The 26,604-nt window shown below is 43.6% G+C and overlaps 1 protein-coding gene across 6 annotated transcripts in view; it reads right to left on the bottom strand.

The window, feature by feature from the left end:
* Positions 1–767: 767 nt before the first annotated feature.
* The window catches only part of tbc1d4 (TBC1 domain family, member 4), a 29,394-nt gene continuing 3,557 nt past the window's right edge, over positions 768–26,604 (bottom strand). The window contains exons 2-24 of one of the 6 annotated variants that reach the window (XM_047600975.1): positions 22,825–22,953; positions 22,505–22,742; positions 21,159–21,403; positions 20,024–20,113; positions 19,515–19,619; positions 18,452–18,584; positions 18,225–18,316; positions 18,000–18,110; positions 16,693–16,812; positions 16,165–16,224; positions 14,099–14,316; positions 13,483–13,638; positions 11,294–11,451; positions 10,152–10,364; positions 9,075–9,077; positions 8,499–8,660; positions 8,258–8,416; positions 8,069–8,169; positions 7,252–7,395; positions 6,092–6,251; positions 5,798–5,967; positions 4,274–4,450; positions 768–3,668 (exon numbers count right to left, since the gene is read on the bottom strand). In XM_047600975.1, coding sequence (XP_047456931.1) covers positions 3,438–3,668; positions 4,274–4,450; positions 5,798–5,967; positions 6,092–6,251; positions 7,252–7,395; positions 8,069–8,169; positions 8,258–8,416; positions 8,499–8,660; positions 9,075–9,077; positions 10,152–10,364; positions 11,294–11,451; positions 13,483–13,638; positions 14,099–14,316; positions 16,165–16,224; positions 16,693–16,812; positions 18,000–18,110; positions 18,225–18,316; positions 18,452–18,584; positions 19,515–19,619; positions 20,024–20,113; positions 21,159–21,403; positions 22,505–22,742; positions 22,825–22,953 — 3,375 coding nt within the window. In that variant the 3' untranslated portion in view covers positions 768–3,437. The remainder of the gene's footprint in view (positions 3,669–4,273; positions 4,451–5,797; positions 5,968–6,091; positions 6,252–7,251; positions 7,396–8,068; positions 8,170–8,257; positions 8,417–8,498; positions 8,661–9,074; positions 9,078–10,151; positions 10,365–11,293; positions 11,452–13,482; positions 13,639–14,098; positions 14,317–16,164; positions 16,225–16,692; positions 16,813–17,999; positions 18,111–18,224; positions 18,317–18,451; positions 18,585–19,514; positions 19,620–20,023; positions 20,114–21,158; positions 21,404–22,504; positions 22,743–22,824; positions 22,954–26,604) is intronic. The other 5 variants (XM_047600976.1, XM_047600979.1, XM_047600977.1 and 2 more) reach the window with 5 other exon arrangements.

Genomic DNA, 26,604 nt, shown 5'->3' with positions numbered 1-26,604 from the left:
GTCAGCCAATTATAGATGTAGTGACACATAGGTGCCACAGGTGGCAGTGGCTAAATTTGAAGCGGCATGTGAACCCAGCTTTTCACCGTTGTCAAAACAATAAATGGCGGGAAAACGTTGAGCAAATATATTGCTACATACTGATATCAAACAAAGGGAGCTGGAAATAAAGACCTCCCTATGATAAAAGTCGGCCTCCAGTAATGGCCGGGTATTCTGGGCGGCTGAGTAAATAAAGGCCGCCGCCACTATTAGAGGAAATACGGTATTTCTACATTTCATTAATGTGAGCCCTTTCACCATTTTCAGTTCAATATCAGTTTTGGCTCAGTTTCAGTCTGTGATATCTTGGATTCCTTCAACACTTACTACTTTTATCTTTTCTTTTTTTTCATCAGCAGCCAACCATTTGATGATTTTTTATTTTTTATTTCATTCACCGACTATGGCATGGATAATTCAGAAACTCACACTAGGCTGGATGTTTATTTTAACAATTTCACAGAAGATTCTTTCCCCCTTCCCCACTGGGAAGCGGTTCTCTTTGCCCAAGGCGTTAACAAAAGAACAACTCTTAACAGGCCTTTAAATAGACTCTCTAAAACTGTCTAAGCTTACCTTGGCCTTTTACACAATAATACATCCACTGTACACACAGAGACCGTTCCAGCTCGAGGCTACATCCTACACCTGTAGTGCTCGAGGAACACGATTTCTTTACGAGGACTTACTGGGCAGGAAAGACATTCGGACATGAGTAGACAGAAAACAAGGCAAGGTGAGATTTATTGGAGAATCCGTGACAGTTTCAGTTCAGCCCTCATGTTGACAGTCTTAAAGCACAGTGATACAAGCACTATCCAGAAGTCAGGACTCGGAGCACCTGAAGTAAAACGAAATCCCCTTCACTGACCGCAAAAGTGCTTTAAAATAGCTACTGAAAGAAATGGTCTTATAGCTCAGATTTATGGAGAATAAAGGCCATCTTAAAGTTTTTGGCACAAGAAATAAACATCGTGTAAAAACGACAAAACTGCAGCTGTTGATATTTTACAGTGTTTAAAAGTTTTTACTGCCAATATTTGGTACGCGTTCAAGCTTTCGTCACAGCGGAGACCTAAAGAAAGCTGAAAAAGATGCACAGGGGGGACGACGAGGTTACGGCATTTCACACAGCACTCCATTTTGAGTGAATTCATTCATTAATCTTTTGTGAAAACAAGGACATCTTTGGTTCACTGGTGCATTTCTAAGACGCACAGACACGCTGCATTCTGAGCATAATACAGGCAAAAAAGAGAGAGGAAAGGTGTGTAGACGTGTACGCAACACATGCCTGAAGAGGTTTTAAAATGACTGGTTTGATATGTTTCACTCGCTGATCTGTTCAGAGAAAAAATTACAAAACGTTCGTGTCACTTCAATTACCAGAAAGATAACTGAAGAGTTTTCCCCCTGGTACCCTGTGTAACCTAGCAAAAAGTAGACAAGTGCTCTGGGTGTATGCAAATACACAGTATTGCTAAATATAAACGCACTGTCTGCTGAACAGTGCATTCGCTCGGGCTGAAGTTAGAGAAGAACTTTGAAACAGACGCAAATGTGTCGCACGTCGTCACCAAGGACAGGAAGACTGACAGACGCCAAACTTTTTTTTTTTTTCTCCAAGACAGACATCTCATCTAATCTTCTGCTACCGCATATCCTCAGTAGGGCCGCGGGGGTTGCTGGAGCCTATCCCAGCTGTCATCGAGAGGGGAGAGGCAGGGGTACACCCCGGACAGGTCGCCAGTCTATCGCAGGGTTAACACACAGACAAAAAAACAAAAAAAAACAAAAAACATTCACGCTCACACCTAAGGTCAATTTAGAATCACCAATTAACTTAACAAGCATGTCTTGTTGTGGAGGTGGGAGGACACCGGAGCACCCGAAGAAAACCCACGCAGTCACGGGGGGGAACGTGCAAACTCCACCCAGAGAGGCCCGAGCCGGACTCGAACCTTCTCACTGGCTTAGGTTTAAAAGTTGAGGGTTGTTTTCTGAAAGTGGAGCACAGGGCTGCTCCTGTTCCAATCAAAACTAGTAATGGTGAGTCAGACACGCGGAGGTGGGATAAAGCAAAACTGAAGAGGGAGCCAGGGACACTCTTTGAACTTATACAGTATAAACTGTCTGAAGCTACACTCAGCCAGCCGGCTGTACAGTGTGTGTGCTTGTGCTGCACGCATTCACGTGTGTCAGGAGAAATTCATAACCACCGAAAGCGTCTTTAAAGTTCTTCGCATTTGCTTTGTTGTAGCTCTACTCAGTCAAAATGCTCGAGCGTCACTGCAAACGGCGGCGCATCTGCAGGTTCATGTTACGCCGAACAACACCGGCTACAACGGAGACGTGCGTTCGGATCACTCCTACACCTTAGTCTGCTCTTCAGCGTCTCCTGGGGAGCGTGAACTCTGCCTCAGTGTCTGAGCAAGCTGCCGAGCCGAGGCGACACCGCGGTCAGTCACACAGGAAACTGAAAAGGCAGACAACCTCACATCCTGCCTGAGCTTTAAAAGAAAACACTTCCTCTTTAAAAAATCAGCAAGTGCAAGACCTAAAAATCTCTCACGTGAAGGCAGTGGCGCGGTGCTGAGAGATGAGCAGAGAGATATTGTATGTGCGCTGAACTTGAAAGCCTAATATGGCTGAGGAGTGGCTGAACAGCTCTGTGGTGGGGTGTGGGGGGGAGAAGAAGAAGAAAAAAAAAAGAATATCGTCGCGCTGATCTTTGGAGGGAAATTACATTCACAAAATTTTCAAGTGAATAGAAGGAAATAACAAAGCAACGTAATTAGCCTGAGGCCAAGTTTCCATTAGAGTTCAAAAACAACAAAAACAATGCAACATCCAACCCAGGATTATACACACTGGTAATGGCTACAAGTTGACCCTGAGGTCTAAAGGACTATTTGCCAACAGGCACCTTCTGTTCACTACTTCACTGTTAGTACTGATAGTAAACACAGCCAGGCAATGCACAAAAATATCTCCAGAGGCAGATATCTTCCTCGTGTCCATCTAGAAAACTCCCCCCGTGATTGCCTACGAGATTTGAAGAGTGAGGGATGATGCGTATCCGGATTTCACCTTCAAACTGTCAGTGGCGCAGATGACACAAACACCTCTGATGCACTGTGGGAACAGTCTGTTTGCTAAAATGACTGAAACCGCCCTCCCACCGTTCTATACCTCAAATATCCTGTAGATGTTTCCACATAGCGTCTGCAAGTCCACACATCACACATTTACAAAGCGCTGCCACTCTCGTCCGCCACCACGACGACGCAGTGCAGATCGGCAGCCTTCCTCAGAGCAGTCTCCATTTGCTCACTTCAGCGTCTGCCTGCGCGTCTGCCCAGAGCAGCCAGCGCCCCCCCGCCCCCTGGTTATCATCAGGGCTTCTTGGCTGCAGTTTTGGCTTTCCCATTGGGTCCTGTTTTGATCTGGGTCATCTCCACATCTGTCAGGGCGTCAGGGGGAAGGCACGAGCGCATGCGTTCAATGGTCCTCTGGTAAGATGCCCTCTCCTGCTCCAGAGAGCGAATCACGTGCTTCATTTTGCTCTCCCGTGAAAGGAAGCTCTCCACGTTCGTCTCCAGCGTCTGAATCTTCTGCCGGGCCGCCTGAAGGACGCACATATTGTACCACAGTAAATACAGAGAGCCGTAAAGAGAGTGACCTTTGGACAAAGGGCGAACAGAAACACAGAAGTTTACACGTTGTGATAACTCGGTGAGAAGTGTTAGTGCGGTACCAAGGCCGTGGCAGGCGACCGCAGTGAAAGTGAAATTCTATCAGTATGATTAGATTTTGTATTAAAAGTCTATTGTGCAGGCTTTGAGGCTTTGTCTAATTTTTTTTTTGTCAAATTCTGCTTTCCAACATCATAGAAGGAAAACTACAGTAATTCATCCAGGCTCAATCCAGTAGCCTTTGTTGCGGCTCAGACTCTTTACCTTTAATTTATATAAGGAGCAGCAAGAGTGACTTCACACATTACTGAAATAATAGGTGTTGAGTTCTTTGGCCTTATTATTGTGCTTTTAACTTGTGTTTTAGTGCCATCTATGGGTAGAACAAGGCACTACAACAATTACATAGGAGGTCTGTCTTGGGTTTGACACAATCATATTGCACTGAAAAAGAGTAAAATAATATTTATTTATATTTTCAGGTGCGTTGTAAAAGCCTTCTCTCTAAATGTAGCTTTGATCCGTCTCATACTCACCTGAAGTTTTTCCAGCAAGTCCATGTTTTGCTTCTTCAGCTGTGCGTTTGTCTTTTCTAGTTTGTCAAGTCGCTCAGAGTCGTCAGGCTGAGGTCCGCCGTCTAACATCTCGTCCTGCAGGACGTGGTACTCCACTTCGTACGCGTGCAGCTGCTTGGAGATGTCCATCTCCATTACCTGGTAATCAGATGAGACACACGCTGTCAATTGATTACAGCATTATTCAAAACCAATAATGAACTGTTCCTGAAAACCTGTCCAGATGCATGTGCTGTACAGTTTTACTGTAAATATATACATAGTGTGTAAACACAGATCAGGCATAACATTATGACCACCTGAGCGTGTCTTGTGGTGTCTAATAACAGGATGTTGTTAGTGGGGGCCTTTGGGTCCTGTGGGTTGAGGACCCAGGTGTGTGTGAATCATCCCTCAGACATTGGTGAATTTGGAGACCTCGTGCTGTTTTTCATGATTTTTGAGTTGTTCCTAAACCGTTTTTGTGTGTGTGTCTGTGTCAGGCTGCGTCCTGCTGGGTGTCATTGCTATGGGGCGGGGGTGCCTGGTCTGGTTTAGATGGGTGCTACATGTCTAAGTAACATCCACATGAATGCCAGGTCCACAAGTTTCCCAGCAGCACAGTGTACTGTCACAAGATGGTCAATATTCTACATAATGTTGTGGCTGACCGGTGCATATAACCGCTACAGTGAAGAAAGCTGTTCTTAGAACCACAAAATGAAAACAAATATTTTACATTTTTAAAATGTAGACATAAGGCCCGGACACACCGACACGCCGACACCGTGAAAACATTAAAGAACTACAGGCAATGAAGACCTCACATCGTATGTGCATGGGCCAAACATTTGCACTTGAACACAGCACAAAGACTACAGCCAGCTGGCACCTACATGGGAGGAAATAACTCCCCATAGCAACAGTTGGCTGCAGTCTGTACTACCTACCATTAGCTGAGATGCTAGGAATCTAGGAATGTTCAGATTTGAGTCAGTCAGAGTGATATATATGGTCAGCTCCTCACGCCTTCAGTTCAGCGTGGCCGAAAAGCCACTGACAGAAGTCCAACTAATGGCAACAGTGGAGATGTACCACGAAAAACCAGGGACACAGTTGCTAAACAATGGCGTTAAGAAAGACAAAACTGTACGTTTCATTTAAGAAGATGTATATGCATACACCAGAGCCCCCAGGATAAACAGATAGTATCTGAAATCTAAAGTTTAGACACTGTCTAGTGTCTATTAGTCTAATCATTTGGGTAGATAAGAATAACCTTAAACAATGTCACACCTCTAAACACTTTTTCCATCATCACAATAATCAAAAAGATTTTAGTTGTCGATCACATTAAAGGTGAAGACGCTGAAAGTGGCTTCCCCCATGCAATTATAATATTTACATGTATCATTATGCTTAATGTGGAAACCTGTGACCTATATATATATAAATATATGTATAGGCCTATATCATATGACCTTTACACCAGTTCCCTTCCTGTACCTTGGCAATGGTCTGCTCCATTTGTGTCTGCGTGAGTGTGGGGAGTGTAGTTTTCAGATAGTCCACGATGCTCTCGAAGCTGTCACACTCCACTATCTCCCCCTCGTGGCTGCTCAGCAGACAGAGGGCAACTTTAAAGATCACCTCAGTCCCCTGGACAAACAGAAAGTCTGAAAAGAACAAAATTAAATTAAAACTAAATCAATCATTTTTCCTTTTCAAGCTTTAATTACCACACGGCGACCTGAAAATCATACTTTCTCTATAACAGGGTTTATTATTCTGATAATATACCAAAGATGCGGGACACGAAGCCGAGGGGAAATTGCGAGGCAAAGAGCGTGAGGAACCACGGCGCCGCGTAGAGGCTCGGGCAGATCTCGTGCTCCTCGAAGTGATTGTACAGTTCACGGTGGTAGTCGTGCAGCAACCTGGAGAGCTGGTACATCTGAATCTGGGGTAACACACACACACACACACACACACACTCAGGTCAAAACATGTCATGGCAAAACTAACTGGAATATCTGGATCTGCAGGGGACACTGTAACACGGGGACATCCAAGAATCACAGTCTGGCGAATTAACCCTTATCCGAGCAGAAAGGGCTCCTTCAGCGTTAGCAGTGTTACTTTACAGACCTGCTCAGACACGCACAATGATGAGCAGTGTTAACGCTCTGGCAGTATATGAGCGTCGCAGCAGACAGAAAAGAGAAGCAGAAGTTAGCTCGGGCTAAAATTAGACCGTTATCACTCTTACAGTTTCCTGACAGTTACAAAGAAGTTAAGTTTTACCTACACCTCTCCGCACTGAAACACCGAACGGAGACAGTGGCACCGATTCCCTCTTTTGTATTTGTCTTAACAGAAACAAAAGCTACCGTGTGAAGCAAGCAACCGCTTGGCTAAATTGTTACCTGATATGGATTGAACATTACCACGCCTGCTGATGCTTCAAACTCCAGCGAGGTCAGCTGATGATTAACTGAAGCTAACAAAGCAGGTGTGGTTTCACTAGGAGGTGGAGACATTTAACTACTGCCTGCAGTTGATAACTAACAGAAAACGTACATGAGGGCTTCGGGTAGCAGGCAAATTTATTTAAAAAGTGAATATAAAAGGGGATGAAAATGCATTGCACACACTGCACATGCAGGATTTAAAAGTTATGCATGCACAGCTGCTGACAAAATACTCATCAAAGTTTAAGGTTAATCATTTCCTGCCTGTGGAATGTCTTTATCTAACCGTCTGGTAAAAGCTCTGATTAATCTCTAATTCGACCTTCTTGAAATTCAATATTGGTGCAACAACTAATCATGTCTGATACTGACCCAGTAATTATCTTGCAGGAATAAAAAAAAAAACAAAAAAACAAACAACCAAAAAAAAGAAACAGCAGCTAAGATGCCTCGTAGTCCGACAGTCGACCTGCGCACTCAAGTACTGACCTGAAGAGAGACCATGTCAGGCCTGTACTGCCGCCTGATGCCGAGGTCGTACATGAGGAACTTCAACATGTCAAAAGCCTGTTCTTCGCACATGTGGAGCAACAGCACTCCAGCCACGAAGCTGATACCCTGGCAGTAGCCAACCTGTGTGGCACAAGAAAATGAAATGGTCACAGCATGGTAGGGCTGGGTGGTATGACCAAAGATGAACGGTATCAGGTTTTTTTTTTTCATGCATAATCACGTATTCACAACATTTTCCACTTGTTGCGAGAGGAATTAATGCAGTAGATTGACTAAGGATGGACGAGTTTACTGTGATGATGAGTAAATATTGTAAAATAATCCCAATGGTAGTAAAACAGGTTTGCATGGCCCCGTGTTAGCACTGCCTGCTGATGTGGAAATTCAGGGACATTTACAGCTCGGAGATAAAAGGGAAAAAAAAAAGAATTAAATGACATCAAGATGAAATGAAGAAACAGGTACAATTACGGTTTCATTTATGTTGATATATTTATTCATATTTAAACATATTTAAACTGCTATGTTTGTAATGTCAATAGCAGCGTGACTGGCTACCGTAATAACTGTAGTCCGCGCGCATGTGTGTTTAGAAGCGCTACATTGAAAACGGTCTGGTCTGAAACAGTGTCTCACGGCGCAGCGTTCAATACGCTGTGTAATCAAATACACCGGTATGCCGGTATATGAACATAAAAAAAAGCCGGTATTTGGTATGACCTGGTATACCGAACAGCTCCACAGCATGGATTTAGAGTGTTGCACTACAGGGATAGGCAAATACAATATGTACCTCTGTATCCAGCAGAGAGTAGGCTTTCAGGAGGTTGTAGAGGGAAAGCTGGCCCGCGCCAAGCTGGGCTGAGAAGTACTGGTGAGTGGGAAAAGTCCTGCCTAAAGAGGGAGAAAGATTTCATATTTATTTCTGGGCTTTCACCGTGTCAAGGCGAAAGAACTCAGCAAGAATTTTGCATGTGCAAACCTAAATCCACCAGAATAGAGTGCTGCTGTGCGGTGAGCTGCTTCAACAGGTCGTGGTAAGGGGTGTCCGGGGCGTGCTGGCGCTGTGGCAGTCTGTGGCACAGTCGGTACTGATGGGAAAGGAGCAACCAGACCTCACCGCGCCTGCTCTTTGGAACTCCTACACACAAAAAGAGCAACGTCAAAACCACAACAAACGTACTGCAAGTTGTGTTTTTTTTTTTTTTTTCTACACCTCTCACCTTGGCACAGTGCGCGGTACATATCGTCCCTGTCTTGCGGAACTGTGGTTCTTCCCGGGGCTGTCAGTTTTCTCTCCCACAGTGCCTGCGCATCTTTGGAGCACTCGCTCACTTCCTGGTAGTTGAGCTTCACCTTGCGGATGTGCAGCTCGTCTCGGCTCGCTGCAACGCCATCGCAAGATTGAAAACCAACAAAAGCAACAAATTTTCATCATTTACGATTCTCCTGATGCCCCAGAAAGTCGTGACCAAAGGCCAACAAAAGAACAACAGGAGAGCCCCTGTATTTCTGCATCTGGAAAAACACAAATAGAGGACCTTTGCACCTTTAACCCTTTGCTCCCTGTTCACCATGGAAAGCGTAATACAAACACCAAATATCCAACCTTATTGTTGCTGCAGTCATCAAGACAGTGGCAAGAGGTACCAATGATAATAGAAACACCATAAAGCAATGATTGTCCCTGAACATGCAAAAAAAAAACTGCTGAAATGAATGAGTATAACAACCAGCCACCAGAATCATGCAAAATATCTGCCTTTATCCCAAAGTCTCTCTCTTTTAATATCGCTTACCTTCTATTGAAAATAGTTATTCACAGTTAGGTCCTCAGACCAGCATTGACGTTGTAATAACAAACAAAAGAAAAAAGATGTGTTGGTGTTCAGAATATAAAGGATGCACATAGCAGGTGCAAATTAAGGATAAAAAAATACATATATATATATTCTTTTACTTAATTTAAGTGGTTTAAGCAAGAATCAAATAAAAACATTATGATCATTTTATGATTCATTTTAATTTAATATTTAATAGTATTTGCATTTATAATAATATAATGCTCCACTGAAAATGAGCATTCTTCCTCAGTGTGTTTTTTGAGGTATTAAATAAATGAAATAATAATTTTCAAAGTATGATGCATATCATGATACTTGAGTCACGATACGATACATTACTGCGATATCGTGACACTGTGATATATTGCAATATTCGACATAGTTCACTGAGAAATTTTTAATGCAGCTTAAAATACAACAGTATGAACAATAAATTAACAATCTATTTTTCTGTTTCTTTTAAAATCGATAATAAGACATTCAAAATCCATAATGTATCAGAAGAAAAAGTATTGCAACATATTGTCATATCGATATTTTTTCTCACCCCTATCGCGCCTTTGCCTTTGGTTTCCCGCGTAGGAGGACTAGCTTCAATGCACTTAAAACTACTGTTTGTACATGTGTTTGCGCGTCTGCAAGTGTTGCAATGGCCAAACTCTAGCTGCGCCAAAGCAATACGGCCGCATCTGACTTCTCAAAATAAACCGAAACGACAGCTTAAGGAGTCGCTAACGCCGAGCCTTCTGTCTCTGTCCACGCTCACAAAGTTGTAAGTGTTAGAGCATGCGGCGAAGACTGAGTGTGAAACTTTGATGAAAGGTGTGGGAAAGTGACAAAGCTTTTGTTTATTGCTGTAATAAAATGTTGCCTTAGTGGATAAACGCAGCATGAGCATATTTCAACGACGGCCTCGTGACAATTTTGAAACCATCACTGAATAAAGAACGTAACTGCAACCAAATGTTCCTATGTGTTGTTTTTGTGACCAAGAAATAACCCGAGTAATTAATGTGCACAGTAGTGACTCACCCTCAAGTCTCTGGTTTTCTTTTTCCATGCGCAGCAGCAGGATCTGCTGGTGGATGGCCGTCTTCCAGAGGGCCCTGTAGTCAGTCCCCGTCCTCTTAGGCTTCTCCTCGGACGTGGGGTCACGTGACGGGTGCAGCAGACGCCCCAAAGGGTCCAGGCTTGAGTCCGAGGCGTGAGGGGAGAGAGGCAACAGCTCCCTGGCATCGCCGTGCTCTAAAACGCAACATAAACAAAGGAAAGTATGAACAATAAATTAAAAAATAAGGCACTCTGCCACAATGAGTCCGCAGAGTACTATCACCACACTCTCCAACTCAACAGAGCCTTTATTTTTTTTTTTCTTTGTGGTTAGTTTTGGTTTTATGGATTTATTTCCCTGCGTAGTTCAGTTTTGCTCACTGCTCCAATCAAAACAATGTCCAGCGACAGCCAGCGGCTGTTTAGAGTGAAAGAGTTTGAATTAACTGATTGTAAATCTGACAGAGCAGGTCCAAGAAAATAACACACAAGCAAAGTTAGCAATTATCCAGTGACAAAAAGTGAATAATTTTACAGCTAAACAGGAGCTGGGAAAAAATATGGATGCATGTTTAACTATTCCTACACTTTAACTGTTTTTGCAGAAAAGATGTCCTTTAATCTTTTGGATGGGAAATCATATATAAATATATTCTAAATTTATTCTAAATATGAATAAAGTCTTGAATTATGGCCATTCAAAGATGTTCGTTCAAGTCGCCCCTAACATGCTACGCTTAAAAGAGCAGCACAGAAAGATGAAAGGCCGGACAGCCCAAAAACGTAACACCCCAGGCCTTGGCTGGCACAGGGATGGAGGCCCAATAAAAATAAAAGTTATAGCTAATACTGGGTGGCTAAAATGTTATTAATACTGGCAGCATTTTAAGCACGCTGATGTAAGACTGTTCAACAGGAAAGAAAACTGTGAAAATGCAGAAGAACTTTCAAAACATATGGATATATGCATGTAATTTCCGTAGCCTCTTCCAGAATAGTCATTTTGCAGAAGGTACCTACTGCCTTATACTCATCACCCATGTACTTATTGATTCTTCAGAGCTCATTCATTGTGCATCATGTTGTCCCTTGCCAGAACAACTAGAAGTATTGTGTTACCAGACCTGTGTTCTGCATGGATGCAGTTGGCTTGTTCATGGGCGACGCGACCCTCAGGAAGATCTTCTGTCTCCAGGAGACCCTGCGTGGGGTCAGAGGGACACCTCCACTCAGAGAGTCGCTGCTGCAGCCTGACAGCGTCCTCCGCCTTCCTTCCCCATTGCTTAAAAGAGAAGACGGCAGCGTCAGAGACACCTGATAAAAGGGACAGGAGTCGGCTTACACCAACACTCCTTTAGCGCCCTGTTCTAAATGCAGGCACACACATCCCTGGGGACACAACAGAAGGAACCACGTTAAAGCTTCTCATCAGCAAAGTGTTTCGGCCGATGAGATAACGTCAAGAGGAACGTTAACACAGACGGATGAAAGGCAGCCACTGACCGATTCCCGGAGTCCGTGTTAATAAAGCAGCGGTTCAGTCAGCCATTGCTGAGGCGCATGCACGTTCTGAAAAAGAGGCTGGTTTCGTTAGCAAGGAAGAAATAATTGTTATTGGAAGGAGTGGGAAAAAAAAAAAAACTTCACTGCCTCGTGTTGCTTTTGTTTCACATTTACCTGGGTTATAAAATCCAGACTTTAATATTCCCCAGAACCCAGAAAACGCGGGTGAAAACTACGTTGGATGCAGCTGAACCAAAAACTGGAGGTCCTGTTTCTCATAATGATGCAGTTTTACAGCGTGCACCTAAAAAGTAACAGCACGTAAGAAAAGTGTTTTTTTTTGTGTGTGTTTGCGCGGACTGTGTTAATGTAGTCAAGGGGCTCCTTAACTTGTTGAGCACATTTTCTGGTGACGCTGGTATCATTAAGTATTTAAAGTATATGAGTAGCTGTACAATTCCTTCGCAAATAAGGCCGTCATGATGTAGTTCACAAATATACAGGGATCAGGCATAACATTATGACCACCAAAACAGACAGGGGCCTCCTCAGGGTGTCCTGTGGTGTCTGGCAACAGCGTGTTGTTAGCGGGGGCCTTTGGGTCGTGTGGGTTAAGAGGAGGGGCCTCTGTGGACAATCCCACAGATACTTCATCAGTTTGGGATCTAGTGAATTGTGCACAAATAAGTTAGGTTGAAATACTGACAAGTGGGTACAACTGATTTGGCTTTCGAGGACTTTCGAGGAAAAGAAGACCACGTTCAAAGATTCTTATCTGTGGTCACTTCATAGTTAAAGCTGTAAGTAACCTGGTCAGCACACAAAGCTCGTGTGACCATGAGGGCAAAGAAAAACAGGAAGCGACCTTGGATTGAGACAAATGTCCCTGACACAGTGATTTTGTTTTTCTGCACGTTTACCATTGCCTCTTTCACGGGTTAGAATTCCTCCCTTGACAAAAGCCACTGGTGTGACTTGGTCTAAAACAAAACGGCAAACAAATCCGTCCGTGAAACACGTTTCTTTCGGATGCGTCAACAAAGCAGGTTAAGAACATCTTATTCATCACTGTGCTGCAGAACGTGTCATTTGGCTGTATATTAGAAACTGGACGGCTGTCTGTAAAAAGAAAAAAAAAAAAGCTCCCGTGGAAATGATACGTAACAAAGGTCTGCTCCGCTGAGCCTCATGCATAATGAAAATGTTAACCTTTACTTTCTTCCATCCCAACACCTAGTCTGTGTCAAGACTGATAGAGAAAACTAGACACTCACACGCACATTACACAGTGCCTGTTAAATAAAGCACGCTACATTACCTAACTGGTAAATCTAAACAAGTGGAACTTCTACATCTCACTTAACTAAGACATTATGAAGTGCACTAGTCGAGATCATGAAATGAAAGGCTGAAATGTTGAGAATAAATCACGTTAAATACAGGTTGCCGTGCAAAAAAGCATCAAGCGCACATGCAAATACAACAAGAGAGGGATGCATCGGCGTCCCCTTCCACTTCTGAGCAAAACAGGAAGAGGGTAAGTCCAGCTGCAAAAAAAACGATGGCGGAAAAAAGAAAATAGCTGGAAAATAAGTTTTACTAATACACCGTTACTCTGGATAGACAGGAGAAGGTAGAGAGATACAGGACAATAAAGCTGGGTGTTAAACGGTTTGGGCAGCCAACACGTACTGCCATCCCAGCAAAGGAACAGTATGACCCTCCCACCCAGCTCATCCCCCTTTGTCAAGTCCCAGACCGGCGCGTTTTGAGCCTAAACGCGGGGGGTTGTCTGGACGCCCCCTCTCACCTCTTGAGGCTCCCACTGTCCGCCAGGGAGCTGAGGGAGCCCAGTGAGCCCTGGTAAAAGCTTTTCAGGAAAGTGGGGGCAGTGAAGGAGGAGGGGAGGCTGAAGGAGGAGGACTCGCTCTCCGAAACACTGCGCGTTCTCGAAACAGCCACGGGACTGGGCGGGCCGAACATAAAATGCCCACAGATAAAAAAAAAAAAAGCATTACACAAAAAAGACAGAGCTTCTGAAACAAAATAAAAAAACAAGCACTGAGGAACTCATGAGGGATGAAAAACAGTGACAGGAAACTTGTGATGCTATTGTTCAAGGACAGTGGAGCGAGAGGCGCAGAGCTTTTGGGCTGATCAAAGTTCCGCAAATAGATTACATTGTGTTTGCATACATCAAAAGGTCAGCTAAATGTTTAGCATTTAGTTGGCGTTAAAGTGTTAAAGCAACACGTTGTGATTTTCTAAGCCAAGTTAGCATTAGCCATCTTCTCTAATACAACACCAAGCTCACTCCTGAAGATTTTGTGCGGTTGCAAAAGTGTGCTACAGCTCCTGGAGCTCGAGGAAAGCGAGGCCCTGACCGCTCCTGAGTTGAACAGCAGAAAACGCAGAGACTGGGTTACCTGCTTTGCAACAGTTCCGTGTTAACTGAGCTCTGCCTGTGAAGCAAGTGGTGCTTGCTCTGGCTGGTCAGATGGCCTTCGAAGGAGATGCGCTTCTTCACCGGGGGGTGGCTGAAGGTGTGGGCACGCCGACGGAACTGCAGTCCCCCTTCCGGGTCATCGTCTGGGAAGGCAGGAGGTGAACCTGGAGGGGAGTGACCAGGAGACTCCTCATCCTGCTGAGGAGGACATGAGCCAGATGTCAGTGCACGTGTAGGAGGTTTGATTTTCTGATGCAGAGATGCATAATGAAAGAACGGTGAATAATGACAAGCCCAGGCACATGATCCACAAAGAAATTATTTTTCTGCAAAGCTACGCAAAATCCGAATCAGACTAGGTGTCTTTTGAAGTCGAACCGTGCACGGAAAGAAACAGTACTCCGACAGCACAGCCCAAAGCTAAATAAAACACTCAAGTACTCGAATTACACATTTGCACTCACCTATTCCATCAAACCCCACCGCAAGGCTCATTCCAGGTTCAACTTTCTATTCAACACTCTCGCACTCAGTGTTGCCTGATGCGGTACAACTCCCACATCTATTGTATTCTAATGGACAATGTCCTGTGACTCACGGCATCACACACTATTGGCGGGGAGGACCTCAGTGGCACGAGTCAACGTGGAAACCCTCCAATCCTCTCCCGCCGTGCCTTTTTTGGTGACCTCCCTCCTCAAAATCCTCACATGACAGTGGAAACGAGGTGATTCGCGCCGCTTCTTTTTGGCCGTTCGCGAACGGCCCGCCTTCTCTTTCATGCTAGATAGCGCTGAAAGGCTTCATTGTGATTCGTGAACTTCGGGAAACAACGATAAGATAAGGCTGCCCGGATCAGAGTGTCGTGCCGTCTGCCATGACAGAGGCTGAGAAGATGAAGCACAGGACAGACGCGAAACTGGACATCCTGGCTGGGATTTCCTGCTTGCCAGGACACTGCATCCTGACAGAATCCCCACAAGACTGCTTCATCACAACGCAAACAATTGCGTTCGTGCGGGCATGAAATATCTTAATGATGCACGTGTTGCCAGTGAAACTACGCACACGCACCTCGTAAAGTGTTGAGTTTCCACTGGGATCAATTGACTTTGACTGCAGCAGCAGCCAGCACTGGCATGTGTGACAAAGTACGATATATAGCGGCGGTTCACTTTTCCAGTAAATTAGACATGAAAGGACTGATGCATCAGGCAGAGCAGGTCATATGACAGCTACAAAAACGTTCTATGAGTAGCACATCTTTAAAGTAAAACTAAAAATGACTGTGGCTCCAGAGGCAACTGTGCAAAATCGAATAAATTACCTTATCCAATCACCGCTTAAGTCGGTGTTGCTGCCTAGCTGGACTATTAATGTGAAGGTAGAAATATCAGTAGATGTAAAATTAGAAAGAATGAGGTCATCGCAACATCTCTGCTTGACGCTACATCAGCCACTAGTAGCACAGCTCATCTGAATCTCTGACGGAACTCTTCAGGACGCGACACACTACGGCACCATGTTTTGACAAGAGGAAAATTTGGGAGTAAAATAAAAAACATCACCTCAGCGGTTTGGCTGCATCTCTTCGCCTTTATTTATTTTTTTATTACCCAACAATCCTAAGGCGCAGGAAAAATGCTAAATTGGCAGATCATCCTTCAACTTGGGGAGTGATCACGCACACACTCCACATTCTGCGCAGCAGTAACACGCTGGAGCCAACAACCCCAAATGGTTTCACTGACAGCTCTGTAAACACATTCCCTGCTCTGCCTTTTGGCCGACGCAGCTTCATCACCAGACTACGGGGGGATAATGCAGCGCAGAATCAAGCCTCCGTGTGACTGGAGCGCCGTTGGCACCGTCCAGCTACTGACACATACGAAAGTGAAAGCATGTTTATCACACTCCCTCTTTTCTTGAGGATGCAGTCGGAATATGGCATGCTTTTTAAAAGCCCGCTGGGTAAAAAGTGAGAACTCCCAGAGTCCCATGACTGGAGCTCCGGGAATTATCACGTTCTTCCTCGAGGCCACTTACTCTTTCGAAACTGCTAATGCTCCCCATGCTCCCCAAGCGGCCCCGCATTCGGCTGGCACCCTGGTGAAAAAAAAGGCAATTATACAATGTGAAACAAGTCATTACAATACAAATGAGTAAATAAAATGAAGGGATTAAATGCACTTTTACAAAAGCATTCCTACTGCTCTTGGGTAGAAATCCTAAAAACCTAAGTGGGCTAACTGTTTCTTGACCATTTAGAGTATCACTGCTCAGTCCCTGAGACAATAACAGATGGCAACAGGCCTCTGAGTTAGCCTCGATCCTTCTACTAAGGAATTATTCTGCTGTCTCACTGACAGATATGGGTCAATCCAAATCCCCCAGATGACACAGAAACAGCCACTGATACAAAGGCTGGACAGACAGAAAAACAAAAGGTACAAAGCATGCAAGGGGGAAGAAAAGAAATGGGACGAGATAACGTAACAATGGGAAATTAAATAAAGGTAAGGCAGGAGCAGAAAAAGGAAACGTGGAAAAAAACAACTTCATGCTCAGACCCACCCTTGCAAAGATGTTCTCCAGAGAGCTGGTGAGGGACGTACGTGCTTTGTTCTTGAGAATATCGAGCTTGAAGCGGCTGCTGGGGGCTGCGCCATCTCCTGCTGGGCTGTTTGCAGCATTCTGTCAGACAACAACAACGGACATAAAACTAAAATCATCACGGTTATATTTAATAAATGGTTTGTAGCAGCAGTTCAAACACAGATCCAGGAGCATCCTGCCTCGAAGGGTTCTGGGTTTTAAGTCCTCCTGAAAGAGGGCCTTTACTGAGGGGAGTTTGCATGTTCCATGACTGCTCTGGGTTTCTTCCCACAGTCCAAAAACATGCAGGTTAACCGGGGATTATAACTTGGCTGCAGGCGTGCATGTAAGTGTGAATGGTCGCCTCTGTGATAAAAAAAAAAAAAATCACCGCAGCCATACAGTAGCAGAAAATGAGGCCGAAGCTGGGAGGAACAACCAGCAGCTGCTGTTAAACAAAAGTGGAACTGTTGCTGGTGTTCTGCCACTGTAGTGATAATATTTAACATACAGGATTAGGAGTTTAACATTATGAAGTAACAATGATGCTGTTCCTGGGCAGTTTGGCTATATATCTTATATAGTGGACTATATATCATCACTTTATTAGTCTAACCTTGTTAGCTATTGAAATACATATTATAAAATATGGTATTAGCATACGAACTCTTAAATCATGGCCAAAAACATGTTTGTGTGAAGTCAGTGGCCTCAGCTATAGTGACTACCAAGTGACTTTCTTTAAGGAATTTTCTCACGGCCTTCCTTCAGATATTGCATTCACAAGAGTGGAAAACATAACGCATTAAGAAGACATGGACATAAAAGCTTTGTGCGTCATAAGCAGCCATCACAAGAAATGACCATTCTAAAATATTTCACCCAACCTTAGACTCTTTGAAGAAAAGCTTCATCGATACAAAAATACAGCTGGACTTTGCTAAATACCAAGGACTCAAAGTGCATTGTTTTTAGGGTAAACTCTGTTTAATGATAGATTCTCTACATCTTTTCTGCATCCTTGTCTCTTTAAAATGCGGGTGAATTAACAAAGAAATCCAAAAGAAAACCTTAGGGTATGAAGTCGGTGTATGAAAAAAGAAAAAACGCAAAATCTACATATTCACAGAAAGCATTTCAAGGATGCTAAGGTCACTTGATTTGTGCCTTTAGTTTATAGCAAAGTTAAAGTCAGATCTGTGACAGGTTAATTTCTACTGTGATGCATGAATACATTTTCTGCAGCAAATGTTTTTTGGATTCGTCGCATCATCTGCAGCTCTGACCTGAGGAGCCTCTCCGATGTGAAGGTGGGACTTTTGTCTGGTTTCACAAAGCTGCCTCAGTTGGAGTATCACCAGCTCATTCTCTTCTTGGTCTGACCCGGGCTTCAGTTTCTGGAGATTTGGATACACAAATACTCCAAGTCAGTCTACTATTAAACCACCAAAAAAAGTAAGTGTAACATATGCTAAAAAAAAAAAAGTGTGCCAAGAAGGGTCAAACCTTACCTGAACTCGCTCAAAGATCTCAGCCTGCTCATTGTCAGTCAGCTGAGAAAGATATTTTTGGATGGCTAGCTTTGCTCTAGGTGGGTAGAGACCTGGAAGCCGAAGAGAGAAGATAAGAGCTCCCCGTTATCTCGCTTTAACTTCGAGGAGCAAGGCTGTGCATCAATGTATTCATGAGCGGAGCCGGAGAGAAGTGCAGGAGGCGTGACTCAGTTCACGTGGCTTACCTTCAATCCTCTCGCAGAGCTTGTGCAGGTCATGCATGGGGCAGGCTTCGCACAGCTGAATCTGCATCTTGTTGCTTTGTAAGGCGGCTGCGGTGCTGAAGGCCTGCTTCAGGGTCAGCATCACCTCATCCACCTGACACAGTCAAATGTCAAAGGGTTTTTCAGCTTTTTTGCATTTCAGTTGAAGGTACAGTGCTGAGGTTTCGCCTTTTCCTGGCATTCAGAAAAATTACACCAGGGGTCGAACCCTGAAACTGATGGAGAGATTAAGTAGGGACCCCAATCTACTATGTGTGTGCATGTGTTGTATATTAAACTCGGCCTAGTGCTACTGATAAATATACATTATTATCACCATTTTGCATTCAATATTAAGCTATTCAAATAATACACAGGTTCAGATGTAGTTTTTTTAATTATTTCAAACATGTGCAACAGTACGGTGGCCATGCAGCTGCTTTACACATAAACATACCTGACATAAACATCCATACATACATGGGATTTCACCTAGGAACTGAATAGGCTTGCTTTAAATTTTTAGGGAAAATGTAAAAAAATATATATAGAGAAAAATGTCTAATCAACCAAAGATTTGCACTATTCGATAAGCAAAAGCCACATCAATGCAAATTTGAATGTATCACATAGACAATACTCTCTGTCTAAACTTTTATTATCAGTTGATTATTAGAAACTTTTCTTAGATGATTCCCACCCTTTTTATTTCATTCTTCCTGATCAACCAAGACAAGGAATTCATAGAACTCAGGTTACATTAGTAACTCTTGTTTCTCCACGACTTATTTTCTATGCGTTCAGAGTATGGAGCAGGTGGGTGATACACTCCAATAACAGGCTCCACCTTGTATCTGCTTTAGCGTTTTCTGTCGCCTCCACGATGGTTACCAAAGTCATTAGTTCACATATAAAAGTCTTTGCCTCTTGATCTAAAACACATTTCCACCGATTAACCAGCTGAAACAGCACTGTGACATTCAGTTGTGTTTTAAAGTCCTGTCGGATTGCTTTAAGCTTAAAAGCCATCATCTGTGTGACTCACCAAGGATTCGCTGGCACACTGGAAAACGTAGCACATGTACTGATTGGGACCAGACACCGACTGGTCCCGACAGATGAACCCAAAATGGTCAGTCTGCTTGATGCCCTGCATCAAAGGCGAGACACACAACAAAGTAGAAGAAACCCACAAAAACATGAGAATACTTTCAGATCTTTTCAGATTTACAAAAGCTGCAACTGGAACGCCATAATGGCTCTTAACACTCTCTGTTTCATTATTAAATGGCTACTATTAAGAAATTTGTTGTCTTTATGCTTAATGTCTGTTTAAAGAAATGGGAGCCTTAACAAAGGGAGAATATTTTTACATCACTGGTAAAAAAATGTTATGTGCCGTCAAATTAAGGATTAGACATAAAAAGCCTGCTGTAGTAGCAAGTAGTGAGCAATAATGCATTAGATGTCAGGAAAAGTAAAGCATAAACTTATCTTCCAGCGACACAACAGAGAGAATTTTAGCACAAACGCTGCAAGTAAAAATAAACCAACCTGACAGCAGGATGAGATATCTTTGAAGTTCTTCTCCAGCACCACTGTTTTACTGTCAGGACTTATGAGGTTTACTTCAAAACGTCCAACCTGTCAAAAACAATATGGTTTTTGGAATATGGTCAAATAGATAAAAAGGACTCCCGCAGATAGAGTTTGTTTATCATGAACTTCAGGCAAAGGCCATCGGATTGCCAAGTATTCGTACCAAGGACTACAACTATTTGAAGAACTGCTCAGCGACAAACATAAACACACATCTATCAAAATCAAGGTCAGCAAGTCTGCACCAACGATTTTTCCCATAATTGACTGCTAAGTAGAGTATCATATTGAGTGTTGTGCTCTAGTTTTTAAAATTAGCATCATGAGGAAACGGGGCTGGTGTGTGAGGAATGGCAGCTGGCTGACGCTGCACCCAGCATGCTCCTCATAAAGGAGTGGCATTATGTATTTTGCCGGCGGAGTGTTGAAGTCAGTCACCCTGGAGTTACGGACATTTTAACTGAAGGCAGTTACACTGGGCTGAGCTGATCTCTACATTATAACTGCCAGCTGCCTGCATATAAAACTGATTTATAGCGGTGTGAAGTTCAGCAGCTAGAACTAAACGCAGAGAATGGCTTCTGTGACAAACATCAGTGAGCGTTTGGTTTTCTGGTATGACAGATGGAGTCACGTTCTACGAGACAAATTATCATTTTGTGGTTGCGACTGAAAAAACAAAACAAACACCCGTTCATTTCACTGACAAATATTTAGAGTGAAGGAAATCCAGAGAGTTTAAAATATTACTCAACTCTACATTGCATGATAATTATGTATACCATAATCACATATAGTGGACAAAAGTACTTTCAGTTCACTGTAAATTACTGTAATTCAAATATAAATGATCCCTATGCCTGAGCCAAGCACCTCATCTTGACACTTTTAAGCAGAAACCACTGTTGTTTTGATAACGCTCCCCAGCGCTTTGTTCAACCAATAGTCTGAGCTTCCGTTGTATCATTGTTCAAAGAGATAAGATAACTCTTAAGTTGCTACGCCCATTCTGAAACGGAGACATCAGCTTAAGTGCAGCACTTTTCCTGGCAATCAAAAGCCTCTCTTTCTTTATTAAATTCCCCACTACCTGGAAGAGCATTGTGCGGTTCTTGTCCGCATCCGAAGGCTGAACGTTGTTTGGTGCGCTAGCGTGTCTGCGGCGTGTGGGACCAATGATGACGCCGTCCCCTGGCTTCCTCTGCAGACTCCCCGCCATGCTGCTACAACGTGTACGGAACTCCTGAGGCTCCTCAAATCCAGAGTCCTCCAGGATGCACTCAGGGAATGCTCCTCGCAAGCTGCTCTGACTGGTGCTGCCGGACAGACCTTTACCTGGACCGGACATGGCAAAGGAACACAGGCCTGTTCATTTAGATAACATCGCCAGGATATGCTGGGGCCGCAAACACATTTGTCATTGATCTTTCCTGTGCTCAGTGCCACAAAGCACTTAGACATAAACTTAACCTCCTGAGACCCGAGCTTTAGTTTGGTATGCATTTTTGATTTCTCCAATGTATTTGGGATCAGGAGTACCTAAGAAGTATGAAAATTAAGCATCATCTTTAACGGGAAGTCGTAGTTTTGGGAAAAAAAATTATGTCCTCATATGTGGACACTGGGATTATTTCATTATTTATATTATAATAAAGTCACCAATGTGTGACAAAATATAAAACTGTGCAAAATCAGAATTGCAAACAATGAAGTTCCAACGTCCTCAAACGAGTACTTGCTAGTTAGCGAGGTTGTAGCTCGTTACTAGTGATAAAATGTGTTAAGTTTGCTGGTCATATCAAATTAGAAATGTTAATAAGCATAAATAATATTATTAATAATAATAATATTAACCATAGAATTTCCTGGGGTTTTGTTTCTCGTCTACATTTGTCCTGTGATGAAATGCCCGCTATCATGTTTATACCAATTAGTGTATTGACCCTATACTACCACTAGATGGCAGACTAAAGTGTCCACTAATGGGGACAACAGGTTTAAATGAAGCAGAATAAGCAGCAATAAAACCTAAAACAGGGTCTCAGGAGTTTACAATATCCGTTTGACACTTCAACATGATGCCGATAGATTAGAAGCTTTAGATTCACATTAGATGTGAAAAATGAATAAAGTTGTTGTTAATATTAAAATTCACTAGATACCAAAGTGATCAAGTATGTGTGGGGTGCACAAAGTTTATCCACAGAGACCGCTCCCCTCAACACATAGGACCCAAAGGTTTCTTGAGGACATTTCACCACTCATCAAAGTGGCTTCCCCAATTCTTAACTGTACCAAAAAAAAAACACCTGGATGAGTGGTAATCAAGATAATCAAGAAACATTACTTATTGATTCAGTCTATGGCCTTCGCTGTGTACATACGCATCTTTTCAATACAATTATCCCAACTCATCAATTTGCATGTGGCATTTACCTCCTCCTGCAGTCACATCCTCCAATCCAGAACCTTCAGCGTCTTCTGTATTCTCATTCAGGGCAACGGAGAGTGGATCTGCTTCTCCTCCCACGAGAAACTCCACAGGGGCGCTCTCCGTGGACCCCCTCTGACCGTTGAGCAGTCGCAGGCGCTTGCGCTCAATCTCATGCTGGCGGAACTTATCAATGCAGTCATCGATGAGGGTGGATGGAGCCTTTTTGTGGCCAACCGTCACCTGGTGTTTTGAAACCCAACAGTGTTCATTTACAGGCTTCGCTGAATGAAAATACGCTATATTTAAAGGCATTGTTTTCTACCTTGCCACAGTAAAGCACTTCATACTTCTGGGAGTTGTAGAAGGCCTCGTCAGCTTCCTGTTTGGGCTTGGCATCTTCCTTCAGGGCTGATTTGGACACTTGGCGAATACTACTGATTACCTCGGGGACCTGTAAACAAGGAGAGTGAAATGAAAGGATATGATGAATAGGAAAAGGTTAACAGGGAAAACTAAAACAAAAGACTGAGGAAGCACGTGTGGAACAAGAGCTGCTCAAACAACTGAGAAACATAAAAACAGTATATCTAAGATTGACAATAACATGAAAATACTTCAAATGACAGAGAAATCTTGCAAAGACAACTTAAAAAATGTAGGTTTAGTAAAGTAAATGACAGTAAAAAAGGGATATAAATAAATAACTTAAAATAATACCGTCCTTCATTACCGCTTGATTAGATCATACAGATACATACAAACAGAAACCAACTGAGAACAAATGTTGCTTTGTTTAGATGAATGATACTTTGATTAACAAATACAGGACCTGACTTCACGCTGCACCTTTAATAACAAGATTTGAACAAAAGTTAAGTCAACAACAGTTAGACCAAATGCTACAAAGGTATCAGGAGTGGGCGAGGAGCCAGGGAACCGAAGACAAAACAGAGGCCTGGAAGAAATCTAAAACTCAAAGGTCACTGAGCCTGTTTCTGCTCCACCGTCTGAAGCACATCTTCAACACCCGCAGGCAACCAATGCCAGCAAAGCAGATAATACGCTCTGGTAACATGCATCCCAGAAAACAACAAAGTGTGTCCAGGGAAATTGCTACGGATCATTTGATAATGCGAAGCCAGACTGAATCCTTCGGGCCCGAGACACTTTGCAGACTGAGACTGACAGAAAGGCTCTGGAGTCAGAGCTCACGGCTGAACCGTCGCTGCTCTGTAATTTTACAAGACTGATTGGCAGCCTTCAAGCTCGAGCTCTCTAAAAAGCTAGAGTGCCCAGAAACAGCGCCGCAGCCAAGGTCAGCCCAACGCTGCGTTTAAGACAACAAGCAGAGTTAGGGCAAACACGTGCTGTCATATCAGATAAGGGCTGCGCACTGAGTGTTGAACAAATATATTTAGAATGTAGACTACGGAGGGAAGTTATATAACAAAATACATCAGAGGTGTGACCAGAACGGCAGCGTGGAAGCAAGAGGGCAGGCGAACAGGAAGCGAATAAAGCAGATTGATTTAAAGATGCAGAGATCAAAACGTTTTCCGCTATATTCCCCGCTGTGGCTACACGAGCTATTTTAAAGTCCCACTTTCCAAGTTCCTGCCTGCCTTCCCTGGGTTTGAGCTGTGCTTGGCTGGTGACAGAGGGCTGCATTGAGAGGAGGAGGAGGAGCAGGAGCGCAGGTGGTGGGGGTTGAGAGCGGCTGCTAATTCATGCACGCTCTGAAATCATTTGCTTCCCACAAACAAACCTAATTGATTTTGGCTGACTTGATTTTCAGGAAGACTTTCAAGCTGTCTTTCGTGGCGACGGGAAAGTTCAATGAGTCGAAAGAAATACTGTAAGCACGGATATAAAAATAACCTGGACAGATCATGGAATCACATTGGCTACCCTTATGGGAAAAAAAAGGAGTTCTACATTGGCAAAAGCAGTGTTGACACAACCGGCCCAAGGTAATTCAAAGGCCTTGCAGAGGCCTGAGAATCACAGCTGCAGCTTCTGCCCACTGCGCCACTCTATCGTAGGAAAAGACTACCACCGTCTTAACTTTTCAAGTAACTGCTTCATTATACATGAGTAAGATGACGCCACAGCACCATTTGATCTGATTAATTATTTGTAGTCAACCCAATCCAGAGCCGGCGAAGGTGCTCGCTGCTTAGGAGGAGACAGGCACAGACAGGCAGGGAGCTGTTGGGAAAGAGCTTTTTAACGAAAAGCTATTCAAACATATCCTCCCTCTGAAACGGCTCCTCAAACTGGCTCAACTTTCACCCACCGCTTCCTGGCTTAATTAAACAATATCAGTGACACCGGTTGCGGGGCAAAGCCCGACTGCATAAACACCAGCCGCCGAGCACAGCTTTGGAGCTTAGCAGAAAACAAACGCGAGGATTGTCCCCTCTGAGCTGGTGTGCGAGTCCTGACCAGGCTCGGTGCACGGCTCACAAAATGTCCAAGCCCTCCACAAAAGGCTCTAATAATATCGGAGAACGCAGTAGCTGGCACGTAGTGATTTTCCTTTTATTGACACTACTGAGCCAAGCGACACCTGTACAGCGGGGGCCAATACACCTGCACAGAATATGTGTGATTAGGGCCTAATTAGGCCCATTTTAAGGCACACAGGTTATCACTGTGTCAACACCAGATAGGAACGAAAACAGGCAGAGGCAAGGAAGATAACTCACCATGTCTGGCTTCTAGAAAACATTAAAGCGTTTTCATTTAAAAGTAATCAGTTAAAGTTCTTGGAAAGTTACAATAAGCACGATCAGAGAGCACTTCATGGAACGTGTTGCGCATAAATACATGACAATAATCATAAACCTGGATAAATAGGTACTTTAGGACACATATCTGTGTGTGGCTGAATGTCTCAGGTGATTGGTTCTAAAGGCACCTTGTAGATGAACCTAACTATAGCCAGTGCTTTTCCATCTGCCTCAGGACAGACGGGCAGCCAGGCTGAACAAAGTTCATGTTCCAACGTAAAACAAAAAAGGCCCTTATGGCACCTTTAACGTGAGGTGGAAGGTCACAGCACAGCTGGAAATAAGAATGAGGCAGGACTGCAGTGAAAGAAACAAAGCGACTCGTCTCTCTTTCTCTACATATAATTTATAACAGGGGTCTTAACGTTTTACAGGCCAAGGACCCCCAAACTGATGAGAGATGAAGTAAGGACCCCCTACCTACTACATGTGTTCTGTGTTAAACTCAGCTTAGTGCTATTCATAAAAATACATTATTATTATAAACAATCCATTGTGGCCTCAGTTAGTTGGTTGATGGGACCGAGCCACACTTCTTTTAGCTTCTTTTCTGCTAATTTTGCAGCAAGCTTCTGGATTTCACATGGGGGCTGAACAGGCTCTCGGCAATTGGCCGAGAGCCTGACAGAGTCGGTGTGTAATACGCGACCTTCCTGTGTACAGGAAGCTTCGATTGACAGGTCTAGCGTGGCGCTCCGTGCGAAACGGTGTGTTGACTGAAAGATAACACGTTCTGCTTCCATTTACCCCTTTACTAAAATATGTTGGATTTAAACACATTTATTAAAATAAAAAATACATATTTATAGCAATGTTGAATCAACCAAAGATGTGTAATCAACCAAAGATTTTGCGACCCCCCCCCGGATAATAATTTCCTGATAATTTCCCAGTCACTCATGACAACCAGATAAGCATCAGTGTCGTTAGTTCCTTGTTTTGCAAGAAGCGATCATTATAACAGGCGGTGGTTGGGCCAATTCATCTCCCCCGGCTAACATGTGCAATCGCGCTGAGTGTGGCAAAGAGCAAGATTTTCAACACTTTCAAATGGCACAAAAAGTGGCAAAGCGTTTCTGTATGTTTTTAATGTCGAATGACGCAAACGGAAGTACAAGATTTTGGTTTTGGACAAATCTTGCACTCATATCTTGGTTCTGTGGCACCTACTTTATACATCACCGTCTGAATCAGGATCTTTAGCCCGACTTGGCTCGTGAACTTGTGCCGCTGTCACTGAATGACGAACAGCAGCCACGAGACAGCGGAGGGTCGCCCAGTCAGAGATTCCACAGCGGTGCTGTTCCAAG

This window comes from Mugil cephalus, chromosome 12 (genome assembly GCF_022458985.1).
Source record: "Mugil cephalus isolate CIBA_MC_2020 chromosome 12, CIBA_Mcephalus_1.1, whole genome shotgun sequence".
Taxonomy (NCBI): domain Eukaryota; kingdom Metazoa; phylum Chordata; class Actinopteri; order Mugiliformes; family Mugilidae; genus Mugil; species Mugil cephalus.
The sequence above is the reverse complement of the archived record's forward strand: the minus strand, read 5'-3'. Positions and strand labels throughout refer to the sequence as shown.